Raw genomic sequence first — 14,065 nt, 5'->3', positions numbered from 1 at the left:
TTATTATTTACGTGTTTTACCAACGTCTGAGGATTAGTATATTGTGACTAATGTGATTAGTATATTGTGACTTATGTGATACACCAATTTTATTAATTACATTAGATAAAAATATACTGAAAGTTTTAGCTATATCATATAGCAATGTAAAGGACATATTGTCCTATTCATCTTGAGTTGGGAGTACACACTTTCAAATTTAGTTCATATTTAGACAGTATTTCCCTATTGTTCTTATTCTGTTGAACATATCATAGCAATGAGATACTTAACTCTGCTTCTCCCTAAAAATCTACATTTTCCTGTCTTTCTTTCGATCATATTTGTCCCTCAGGTGTCTTACCTCATTAACTTCAGGTGTTAGCCACTTAAGTAGACTTAGATGTTTGATCCTTTTTGTTTGTAACTGGTACATTTTTATCCTGAATATCAACCAAAAATTTGTACCATAGTATTAAACCTTCATTAAGTACAGCCTGAATTACTTCAAAGGGTACATTTTCTAATGAAGCTTCTTTCGCTGACATCACTGTACTTTAGTTCAATGTGATGACCTTTTTTAACCTTTTATGCAACTGCCTTGTGACATAGAATGAATAATGGTCACACAATGCATAAGTTGCAACTTTTATTTCTGATATATTTCAGGATAGTTTTTATAAATATCAGCAATTAGGACTGAACTTGTTGTAGTCACTCTTGCTGACTGCTTCTAATTTCTGTAACAAGCTGTTAACTTCAGTTAAAAATAAAAATAAACAGATTTAACAGATTTAAGGTATTCAGTGCTGAAGTCTCCTATTAGTATTACCTCATCTAAATCAATGAAAAATGTTTCTACTTCATCTTTAAATTTGTAAAAACCAGTCCAATTGACTGAACCGTGTTATAACCAACCAAGTTAAGTTGGCTGAAGAAAATGAGGTGGGCAAGGGGGGGGGTAATAAAAGCAAGTGCAAAAAATACAAGCTTTTGATTATATGAAGACAAGCTAGTCTAAAATATAATTGTATATGGACAACGTACATTCATGTAGTACAATTGATAATTCATTATGTACTGTACATGTATATGAAAAATCCAAAAGATCACATATTTAAAAATTCTTCTATGTACATCCCATTAGAAAACACAAATAAAATGTGTATTAAAAAATTGGTTCGATATCCAACTGACACTAAACAATTCGCAACAATATTGTTGCCAGTAACACATGGCTATAGTTGTTTACATTCTACATCTACTTAAAGAGTTTGGTCAGCTGGAGACAGCTATCATTTTGCCGAGGCTAACTAAGGATGAGGCTATTCATTGGGAAATGAAAACATGTAAACAAATTAAAAAGTTGAACAAACATATCTTTGTGAGATAACCCATCTTCAAATAACTTTATGGCCAGATATCTATGGTTTCAAATGACTGGAAAAATAATGTGTTTATGTTGCTGTTAGCAGCTCTCAGAGTACTCAAATCAATTTTCATTAGTTCCCTCTAAATTTCTGAGCATCAATTTTCATTAGCCTCTCTCAGTTTGTTCATTATCTACTCTGGGTATGGGTTTGCTGATATTTCTCTTATGTCTATTGTTCTTATCATGATGTTGTCTTCCCTTAGTTGTGATGGGTCTTACTAAATCTTTTTCAATGTGATCCTGTGATAAGCAGGCATGATGAAATTCCTGTACTTTATGAAGCATTTTATCTCCATCACCTTGACATGTCCTGACTTGCACGCAAACTGAACACTTTGTTTTCACAGGTATTGGAGTGGTTTGGTTGTTGCTGTTGTGCGGTTTAACGCCATTTTTCAGCATACAATAGGCTATACATGGCAGCCAGTATTAATGGTGGAGGAAGAACCCAGCAAAACCTCAGAAAGAACCACCGACCCACAAGAAGCTACTGGCAAGCTTTCTCACATACCAACAATGGCCGAATCCAAGACTCGAACCCACGCAGACAGAGGTGAGATAGCAGTGATCCGTAACGGAGAACGCTTTAGACCACTCGGCCACTCAGGGCCCCATAGTGGTTTGGATTATACACTGGCTATATCTGGGTCCTCTCCATATCTCAAGGTTTAGGTGACCCATTTTCCTGAAAATCCCCAAACTGATCCTTCAGTTGTCCTAACTATGACCTTAGGATAATAACAACCATTAGGTGTTAATCAGTATGTGACTTTTGATAATGACATCTGTGAGATTCATCTTTTACACTATGCTCAAAAATCTCAGGGTCCATTCTTCGGTATTGCCTTGGACAGATGGAGGAGTAAGAAATGCCCCCACCCTCACCCTACCTTATATGTACAATACTGTCTCTAAACTCACACTCTTATTTGTACAACTGTTATGACACATTGGTTTTAACTAAGTAACAGAAAAGCCAAACCAACAAGTTTAGTAACATTCAACAAATAAATTTATTTACCAAGAATACAAAGTGAAAACTGAAAAGAAATTTACAGTGTAGTGAATTAAATCCCAAATGATCCTAAAGTATAGAGTTTTCTGAATGAATTCCAGTTTTGAATCTGGTGATGTGCCAATAACCTTGATATATCACAACGATATACTCCAGAATGTCCTTGAATGAATTCACAATAATACCAAAATAGTGATTTAGTCCAAAATGTCAATGAGCACTTTGTAATTCCACTGAATAGTTTTTAAATATTCAATTCCTCTCAAATTACCTCTGAACTCAACTGAACTCAAAGCAGGAATTAAATAATTTTGTTAACTTCAAACTTATATAAAACTCTAAGGCACAATATCATGACCAAGATGTTGGTCATTTTCCCATAAAATCTGTAAACAAGTTCTAGAAAATTAGACCTTGGACTTGATTATCAGTAAAGAACTTACTTATAACTTAAAAACAAGATAAAAAGGCAGGCATGCTTTCTAGAACCTTCTAAAGTCAAAAGTCTACGTCAACATGTTTACATTATGTTAAAGTCCAATCTACAACTATGGATAAAAATTAAGCACACAATACAGTTATGGATATTTGTCAAGCACACAATATACATAACACAATACTGTCTCTAGCTAGAGCTAATGCATATCTCACTCCCCTTATATGCACAACACTGTCTCTAGTTAGAACTAAATTATATATCAAACCCTTCAAATATACAATACTGTCTCTAATGAACCAATACTATACCACACTGTATATATATATATATACACACACAATGCTGTCTGTGACTAGAAATAATGCATATATTGAAACTCTTTATGTACCTGACTATCGCTAACTTGAGAAAATGCATATATCACACCCCTTAGATGTAAAATACTGTCACTAGCCAGTTACTGTATATATCACACCCTTTATATGTAAAATACTGTCACTAGCCAGTTACTGTATATATCACACCCTTTATATGTAAAATACTGTCACTAGCCAGTTACTGTATATATCACACCCTTTATATGTAAAATACTGTCACTAGCCAGTTACTGCATATATCACACCCTTTATATGTAAAATACTGTCACTAGCCAGTTACTGTATATATCACACCCTTTATATGTAAAATACTGTCACTAGCCAGTTACTGTATATATCACACCCTTTATATGTAAAATACTGTCACTAGCCAGTTACTGCATATATCACACCCTTTATATGTAAAATACTGTCACTAGCCAGTTACTGCATATATCACACCCTTTATATGTAAAATACTGTCACTAGCCAGTTACTGCATATATCACACCCTTTATATGTAAAATACTGTCACTAGCCAGTTACTGTATATATCACAAAGCTGATATGTACAATACTGCATCTAACTAATGGTAATATATATATCACATGATGTTATTAATATGACACTTTGATTTTCAATATTACATAGTAATATAATATCACAGCATCCCAAATGGATTGTGTGGAGGTTAAAAGTGAGAGTTAGTTAATTACAATGATTTCTAAGTCATAGGGACCAACATGCAGACTGCATATACAAACATCTGACTTTTCTGTGGGACTGGCATCATCTAATATCTGAATGCCTATACTTACATCAGACTCATCTGTGGGACTGGCATCATCTATATACTTATATCTGACTCATCTGTGGGACTGGCATCCTCTATATACTTACATCTGATTCATCTGTGGGACTGGCATCTTTTAATATCTGAATGCCTATACTTACATCTGACTCATATGTGGGACTGGCATCCTCTATATACTTACATCTGACTCATCTGTGGGACTGGCATCTTTTAATATCTGAATGGTTATACTTACATCTGACTCATCTGTGGGACTGGCATCATCTAATATCTGAACATAAATACTGGACTCGATGGCCTGTAGATTCTCATAGTTGACTGGATTTATTGCAATCAACCTGTTTCGTAGCTGGAAAAAAAAGCATATTTCCTTTATGAATGCCACTGGTAATAATGAATAAGGTATTCAACCACTGGCAATAATGAATAAGGTATTCAACCACTGGTAATAATGAATAAGGTATTCAACCACTGGCAATAATGAATAAGGTATTCAACCACTGGCAATAATGAATAAGGTATTCAACCACTGGCAACAATGAATAAGGTATTCAACCACTGGCAATAATGAATAAGGTATTCAACCACTGGCAACAATGAATAAGGTATTCAACCACTGGCAATAATGAATAAGGTATTCAACCACTGGCAACAATGAATAAGGTATTCAACCACTGGCAATAATGAATAAGGTATTCAACCACTGGCAATAATGAATAAGGTATTCAACCACTGGTAATAATGAATAAGGTATTCAACCACTGGCAATAATGAATAAGGTATTCAACCACTGGTAATAATGAATAAGGTATTCAACCACTGGCAATAATGAATAAGGTATTCAACCACTGGTAATAATGAATAAGGTATTCAACCACTGGTAATAATGAATAAGGTATTCAACCACTGGTAATAATGAATAAGGTATTCAACCACTGGCAATAATGAATAAGGTATTCAACCACTGGCAATAATGAATAAGGTATTCAACCACTAGCAATAATGAATAAGGTATTCAACCACTGGTAATAATGAATAAAGTATTCAACCACTGGTAATAATGAATAAGGTATTCAACCACTAGTAATAATGAAAATGAAAGAAAGAATTATACAAGATAATAATATCTAAAAATAAATTTAATAATTATCAAAATGGATTCCTTATTTGAGTACACTAGTCCCTCTCTTGAATGGCCTCCCCTGACCAGTGGCCACCTGCTTCTTACGGCCAGAATCCCTTGGCACCGATGAGTTTGTATTCAAAAGTACCCCTCAAGAACGGCCACCCCTCTAACGTGACCAGCAGCCAGCGTATTAGTACAAAAATGTAAAATGTTCCCTCACGAGTGGCCATTTTTTCTCTCAAATGTCTCCAGAACCAATAATTAATTCATATAGTGATGTAAGGAAAGTAATCAGATTATGTCTATTGTCGATACATGTCTCCCGATGTTTCCATTACTAAAAGAAGTGCTGATAAACATACTTTCAGGACGTTTTAAGTTTTAAGACAGTAATAGTATAACTTAAATCCTCCTGAGAGTATGTTTCATTTTATCTGAGCATAATAATTCAAAAGAACAATCCTCTAAAATACTTAGAACTATTGCTTGAAGCACTATTATTAATAAAACACTAGGTATATACACTAATTATGGCAGCAGAGTATTGAAGCTCACACTTGTCTAAATGTGATATCAAGCCCACCTATTTGGTACTGCTTTAATAATCAACTCACCATGATCATGTTGTTGTTGTTGTTGTTGTAGGGTTTAACGCCATTTTTCAGCACACGATAGGCTATACATGGCGGCCAGTATTAATGGTGGAGGAAGAACCCGGGAAAACCCCGGAAAGAACCACCGACCCACGAGAAGCTACTGGCAAGCTTTCTCACATACCGACATTGGCTGAATCCGAGACTCGAACCCACGCAGACAGAGGTGAGATGGCAGTGATCCGTAACGGACAGCGCTTCAGACCACTCGGCCACTCGGGGCCCCCACCATGATCATGCCAGATGCTTTTGAAAATGTTAGATTGTAGGTCTACTTGTAAAAAATGAGGAGAATGATGTACAATGTTAAAGCTCTGCCTAACTATATCTAAGTATATTATTTAAAATTCTAATAAAACTTTATGCTTTATGTTTTGGAAGTTTATTTGTGTTGAATGAAGTATCTTCATTCACAGGAACGGCAATTTCCAAAATACTGCCCTCTTATTTACTGAAACAAAGAAAAAATAATCTGTGAATGGTCCCAAAAGGAGCACCAGTGGGCTGGGTCACATGAAATGAAATTTTCTGTTTATACAGGTGTCAATGAAAGAAATTCAAAATGATCTGACCAATCAGATCACTACAAACCATACAGATAAAAAGGAAAATTTAAATATTATGTAATTAACCTTGGCCCATGAAGTTCTGTTATCCCCTGTAAGAGCCCCTATCCCTGGACCCATGAGGCCATTGTCACACTGCTCCCTAATCATCTGCAACTGTTTCTGAAGCTCTGGTACTGTGTAGGGTTCTCCATTGCTATGAAAAACTTCCATCACATAGATTCGACCCCTACACAGCACTGTCAGATGGGTTGGGGTAGGTCCTTCTGATTCTGCAAATAGATTAGTAAATTTTTGCCATTTTAAAAAGTGTTATGTATATTTGATTTAATTTAACTGTTTGTAAGTTTTAAAAATCTTTTTATTTTTAATTTCATTATATGTCAAAGTAATGTAATTTTGTTTCTAGGAATTTGATATTTTCCAGAAATTTGGCTTGACTGTTAGTTGTAAGCACCAAACTTTGTACCTTATGCTCACCTAGTTCCTGGCCTTGATTGAGAATCATGTAAACAACTTCTTTTTTTAATTCATTTTTAATGTGTGAATGATAATAGTGAAACCGAGGCTGTATTGGACTACGTGCCATTAGACTTGTAGATACCTTCTATACCATTCTAGAATGTGATCATGTGACCCTCATCCGAGAATCTGTTTTGCATCTCAAGTTACTGTATAACCTTTGTTTATAGAGAAATTAGGCAGTTGGGCTTCTAAACACTGGGATGTAAAGGTGTTCCTTTTGTTGTGACAGTCTGGAGTTATATTTTAATTTTTATTCAAATTATTTGGGTTCTAAAAGATTGATTCTTTTTCCTGGAAATATCTGAGTCATCATACAGAATTCTTGGACAAAGACATTTATTTAAATTTTATTCGGAAATTCAAACACCGGAATATTATTGTCTGTGGAATTACAAGGAACTGTAGATGCTACACCACCATAAAGGCTACAGTATACGTCATTGCCTTCCATTTTGGATTTTTCGTTGGGACTTGAACTTGAATTCATTTCATTGTTAAGACTTCTAAAAATTAATTTATGGATTATTGTTGGATTATTTTTGGATTTGATTCTTAAAACCATAAGTTCTTATTTTTTCATTTTATACAGTGTTTTTTCCAGGGAAATAAATTATTTGTTGAATTTTTCAAAAGCTTGTTGTTTTTACTCTTTTTTTGTTACTGTTTATTAGAGCTTAAACAAGTAACATAAGAAAAATTAAAGGCAACAAAAGAGGATGTTATTTTCAAAATTTCAGTTTTTTATTTTTGAATATTTTATTTTTTGCCTTCAGACCTCATGATGTAGTCTAATAGAAGAACTTTAATACAAAGTATTATGGGTAAGATATACTTGTCCTGTCAACAGTCGATACATGCATTAATCCCACTAATACATACAAAATGCCACTATATTTTGGCTCAGTGAGGAAGGAGGCTACAAAACACAAGTTAAACCTTGCAGATAAAATGAAGAGAGAAAATCAGACCATGGTCGAAGTTAATTGGAGGTTGGGTGGGCTTGTGGGTGTACAAAGTATACTACTCAAGAAACCATGGCAACTAAAATTAATGCTAGGCAACCATCTAAATACCCTGTTGGGCAACCCCAATATGTTATCAAAAAATGACAATGTTAAAAATTATAATGAAATGTTACATATTCTCCAATCACAAATATTTATTTGTAATTTTGTTCTTGTGTTATTAAATCAACAGCATGATGCCTAAATTATATTCATACAATTTGTAGTGTGATTGTTATCAATTATCCACTATATATTGTGGGCAACTTTATAACAGCATAATGCCTAAATTATATTCATACAATCTGTAGTGTGATTGTTATCAATTATCCACTATATATTGTGGGCAACTTTATAACAGCATGATGCCTAAATTATATTCATACAATCTGTAGTGTGATTGTTATCAATTATCCACTATATATTGTGGGCAACTTTATAACAGCATAATGCCTAAATTATATTCATACAATCTGTAGTGTGATTGTTATCAATTATCCACTATATATTGTGGGCAACTTTATAACAGCATGATGCCTAAATTATATTCATACAATCTATAGTGTGATTGTTATCAATTATCCACTATATATTGTGGACTACTTTATAACTTATAGCACATGGAAAGTTTACATTTACCGACAACTCTGATATCCGATTAGTACTTTAACTATGATCATGCAAACCATAATGGTAAACACGGAACATGGTTAAGTTTCTGCTCAGGGATGCCACAACTGCTGAAAAGGTGAGGAATAACAATACATATACACAGTTAGATCAATGTATTGAAACACAGACAAGTTTTTGATTAGGGGTGCCCCAACAACTAGAATGAAGAGGTATGACAATACATGTACACAGTGAAATCAACGTATTGGGAAAACTGGCTGCCAAAAGCAGTGAAGTGATCCTAATTTTGTTACTAATTTTAGAAGGTCTACAAAGGTTGTTACTATTTTTTGTATTAAAAACTAAATTACGTAGCAGAGAATGGACATATTGATAGGAACATGCCTCCATCAAAAATAAAAATGGAAATTGATTATTTTGAATTTGCTGGACTCAAATAAATTAGAACAATGTGCATACTTGTGTTAGATGTTCCTTAGCAGGATTGATGATGCAATACCAGTACAATTAAGTCTATTAATGCCATAGTCTGCTTGTTAAAAGGTATTTTGATCAAATAAATACATTTACATGTACTTCCTAATTTCATTTTTAGATTCTTTTTTATTAAATTTATCTTAACTCATATTGGGCTATATCGCAAAAGATCCAGCAGTGCTAACTGTTTGAGAAAGAACTGAGAATTGCACTCTGCTTTTAAACTGTATTGTAATTTGGTTCTACATTTTGAAACATTGTATAAAGGGGAGGGGGGACGACCAGCATGCCATCTGTTTTGTCCATCCAGAATGTACATCAATCTTCTATTCAACACCATTTTCTGATTCAAAATCACTCATTGGTATATTCATTAACCCTTTCCAAGCTCCTACTATCTGATATACTTCATAACTTAAATTGCTATCATTAACCCTTTCCCAGCTCCTAATGTCTGATATACTTCATAACTTAAATTGCTATCATTAACCCTTTCCCAGCTCCTACTGTCTGATATACTTCATAACTTAAATTGCTATCATTAACCCTTTCCCAGCTCCTACTGTCTGATATACTTCATAACTTAAATTGCTATCATTAACCCTTTCCCAGCTCCTACTATCTGATATACTTCATAACTTAAATTGCTATCATTAACCCTTTCCCAGCTCCTATTACCTGGTATACTTCATAACTTAAATTGCTGTCATTAGCTGTTTCCCAGCTCCTACTATCTGATATACTTCATAACATAAATTGCTATCATCACTTTCATCAACCATTATTTGCTGAACAAAATCGTTGTCTATAGATGAACCATGCTGGGAATCAGCTATTTTATGTTTTCTAGTAGGCCGATTTTTTCAAACATATTTTTGTCAAACTGCCTGATGCAAGGGCCAAATTATGAAAGAATGCTTGCTCCTGGGCCGAGTGTACCAATACAACTTAGGTTAACAACTGTTCATGTCAAGATGAAGAATCCAATTGTTTAAACAGTTACAAAAAGGACATGTCTTGACAAGTGCTCTGATACCTCAACTTGTGTAGCAACAAACACGTTACAGGTGAACTGATGAATACAAACTGTATGCTGGAGAGAGTACATTTTCATATGCATGAGTTTAAACTAACCTGAGGAAATTCTTGTACATCAATGGTCTCAAAGTGTGCAAATTCGTTAATATTTCTGTATGATTCATGCAATCACTCACCCTGCAGCATCTCTGATACAAACAGAAGAAAAGAGAAAAGCAATTGACCATTCTACTGCAAACAAGAATACCATAAATGGAAAATTATACTCCCATCCCTTGTTTAATAACCCTTGATACATGCACTAGTAGGATATGTTTGACTTGGGAGGTTAGTGATTAAAAGGTTTCAATGTGTATGCATTTTAACAAAAAGCAATATGCAGAAACCAATATTTTTTTATGAGACTTAGCAAGACCAGTATTTCAGACCTTTAGATACCAGAATCCATAGATTTCTTTATTAGCCTAAGTGCAAGCCCTCCGTAAAGTTTGGTCAAAAACTTAACTCCACAACAAAAGTGCAAAACAACTTTTCTTTGTTCCACAATGACCATAAGCTTTTGCTCCAAAAATCTATATATAGAAACTACCTTTTTCATTCAGCCAGTGACCTAACCCTCTTATCCCCAAAACAACAGACTTCCTTCTTACCTAATGTACAAGTCATCCAAGGTACATGGCCAATGACTAAAAGTTTGGCACAGAAACAATTTATCTCAGTTCAGTCATAGCGACCATCATCATTGACCTTTAGACCACAAAATCTAGATACTTTCTTCCTTAACCACTGTGCCATCCATCCACAAAGTTTGGCCAATGCCTGTCTGGTAAAACTAATATTACTGTGTGGAAACCACTTCTCTTCTGTTGATTTGGTAACTGTTCTTGCAGGGAAACCATTTTTCATTCTTTCAGTTACAGTAACCTTAATTTTTGACTTCTGACTCCAAAATCTATAGGGTTCTTCCTTACCCATGTGAAAACCATCCTCAAATCTTCATAACTGTGAATGGTGGAGAAAGTAAATTCTAATGTAAATTATGTCTCTCCAAGAATATTTATCCAATGAGATTAATGTTAGGCATCAGTGTTACACATTTATCAAATGACATTAATGTTAGGAATCAGTGTTTAATATTTATCCAATGAGATTAATGTTAGGCATCAGTGTTTCAAATTTATCCAATGACATTAATGTTAGGAATCAGTGTTTAATATTTATCCAATGAGATTAATGTTAGGCATCAGTGTTTCAAATTTATCCAATGACATTAATGTTAGGAATCAGTGTTTAATATTTATCCAATGAGATTAATGTTAGGCATCAGTGTTTCAAATTTATCCAATGACATTAATGTTAGGAAATACTCCACATACTTCTTGAACCCAGCAATCCTGGAAAGAGAAATATTTTTCTTTTCCTGTCTATATACCATTTAGACAAAAGCAAAAAACCCATTACCTCCCATTTCCACCACTAGCTGGCTACAAACCCATTACCTCCCATTTCCACCACTAGCTGGCTATAAACCAACTATCTATCTGTATACCAATTTAGTCTGAGCAAGACATAAATCAGAATGTTCATGGTCTGAAAGTTTAACTATAATGCAACTAGGCAAGTATTCTTAGAGAAACACAATTTACTAAAAAAAAATCTTTCCTGAATACATTTCCCCAACCACATTAACATTAATATGTAACAAGCAGGATGGGCATCCAACCTTTACAATGGCATCCTCCAATGGAAGAATGGCTGAATTCGCAGCCTGCAGGAGCAGGCCAAGGTAGGGATGTTCTTTCTTGTCCTCAGTGTCTACTGAGGCTTTGAACATCTAGTTCTGGCTCATTAAGGAAGACAGTGGGTGGTCAGATGACACTGAAATCTGATAAATTTCCTCCACCGCACAATTAAAACTGAACGCTGTCACTTTTATGGCTTGATCCATGTGAGGAGGCAGATAAAAGTTTCCTTGTACTCATTCTGGGCTTTGTCCAAAGCTGGCAAAGTTTCCCTGTACTCATTCTGGGCTTTGTCCAAAGCTGGCAAAGTTTCCCTGTACTCATTCTGGGCTTTGTCCAAAGCTGGCAAAGTTTCCCTGTACTCATTCTGGGCTTTGTCCAAAGCTGGCAAAGTTTCCCTGTACTCATTCCGGGCTTTGTCCAAAGCTGGCAAAGTTTCCCTGTACTCATTCTGGGCTTTGTCCAAAGCTGGCAAAGTTTCCCTGTACTCATTCTGGGCTTTGTCCAAAGCTGGCAAAGTTTCCCTGTACTCATTCTGGGCTTTGTCCAAAGCTGGCAAAGTTTCCCTGTACTCATTCTGGGCTTTGTCCAAAGCTGGCAAAGTTTCCCTGTACTCATTCTGGGCTTTGTCCAAAGCTGGCAAAGTTTCCCTGTACTCATTCTGGGCTTTATCCAAAGCTGGCAAAGTTTCCATGACCACAAACAGCATATGTAGCAGCACTGAAAAAGTAGTCCCATCAGCCCTAGGTGTTGAGTGGTATTTGTTTACAAAATACACCAATAATTTCAGGCTTTCCAGTTTTGCTGGAGGACAAACAATCAACAATGTAAATTCCACAGGGCTGGGAGGCTGGAAAGCCAAATGGACAGCTGGCTGACCAGCAAAACAAACTGCTGAAACTGGTCTCTGTATAGTTCCATATATAATGGGACAATCAGTCAGCATGCAGCAAAGCCCATCAATAGAACTGATCTCTAATTGCTACCTGGTGTACATGGACCACATGAAGGCTGGACTGGAAGGTAACAACCATGAATGTGATGTGAAACAATGATGGCTGGGGGACTTACTCCCTCTGGGCTGATAAACTTCATGAGAACAATCTCCTGGCAATCCATACTAACACTGGAAGGTCACTGCAAATGAAGGTGAAAACACTTTCAACAAAAGCAAATTTGCTAACATCTCATGAATCAGTCTCTTCATGTGCAACTCTAACAGTGCACAAGACTGGTGTAGTATGGATATATCCACCATCAAAAAGTCCATTTGAAGTTACCCAGATGTGATGGTGGCTAAAAGGAACATGCCCCACTACACTCGCAATAGAAGATGATTCTGGTGCAGTATTAAGACATCACACTCTGATCACTTCAACATTTATCTTCCTATCTCTCACCTTTAAAATCTCTCACCTTCAAATTAGAACTGAGGATTGAGTCCCTATGACCAATAGCATGACTCTATGATCATAAACTAAGTAACAGAAAGAAGCAAAGGCAACAAGTTTTGTAAAATTTAAATAATTTAATTCTCCAAAGTTACAAAAATGAAAATCTAATAGGAACTTATGGTATTTATGAATCAAATCCAAACTAATCCTAAAAAGTTCTACCCAAGTCCAAAAGAATCAAGTGTTCTGAATGAAATCCATATATGTGAATGTGCTTGTCTGCCAAAAGTTCTAATGTATTACAGTGGCATTGTCCAGAACTCCTTTGAATAAATTCACAATAATCCAAGAATGATATTTGAGTCCAAGAAGCATTTTATAATTCCAATGAATAATCCAAACAAATGTTTCCTCTCAAATTATATCTAAACACAACATAAATCACATCTACAGACTGATGTTAAAACAAGAACACAGGAAATGAGAATGAAATAATTGTCCAGCTAGTTACTTATACACACCCCTAAAATGTCATTTTTACCTACTTGCTAAGTAATATTTCACAATATATCTGACCAAACCCATCAAACAGAAATAATTTAATTCTTCTAAGAACCTGCCTGACCTCACTAGCCAATGAGGAATTACTCCAAACTTGTCAAGGGTTCAATATATTGGTTGAATTTAACTTGTAAACAGTTCAATATCTTTAAAATAGAATTTACATCCATGGACAAACAATTACCAAAATAATATCCTGTTTACAGATGATCACTACAATTACAATTATGAACAAAAATTTCACACAATATAGATACCATCATGTACCAAAGGTTACACAAAATATAGATATATACAACAACAAGAGCTA

General features: G+C 35.0%; 1 protein-coding gene across 1 annotated transcript in view; it reads right to left on the bottom strand.

Moving 5' to 3' along the window:
- Positions 1-14,065, bottom strand: part of LOC149776128 (peroxisomal carnitine O-octanoyltransferase-like) — an 81,635-nt gene that overhangs the window by 50,548 nt on the left and 17,022 nt on the right. Inside the window, exons 6-7 of the mRNA XM_089942394.1 lie at positions 6,448-6,653; positions 4,272-4,385 (exon numbers count right to left, since the gene is read on the bottom strand). Coding sequence (XP_089798520.1) covers positions 4,272-4,385; positions 6,448-6,653 — 320 coding nt within the window. The remainder of the gene's footprint in view (positions 1-4,271; positions 4,386-6,447; positions 6,654-14,065) is intronic.

This window comes from Sinohyriopsis cumingii, chromosome 18 (genome assembly GCF_028554795.1).
Source record: "Sinohyriopsis cumingii isolate HCF-2022 chromosome 18, ASM2855479v2, whole genome shotgun sequence".
Classification (NCBI taxonomy): Eukaryota; Metazoa; Mollusca; class Bivalvia; order Unionida; family Unionidae; genus Sinohyriopsis; species Sinohyriopsis cumingii.
Note: the sequence above shows the minus strand (reverse complement) of the source record. Positions and strands in the feature narration are given on the sequence as shown.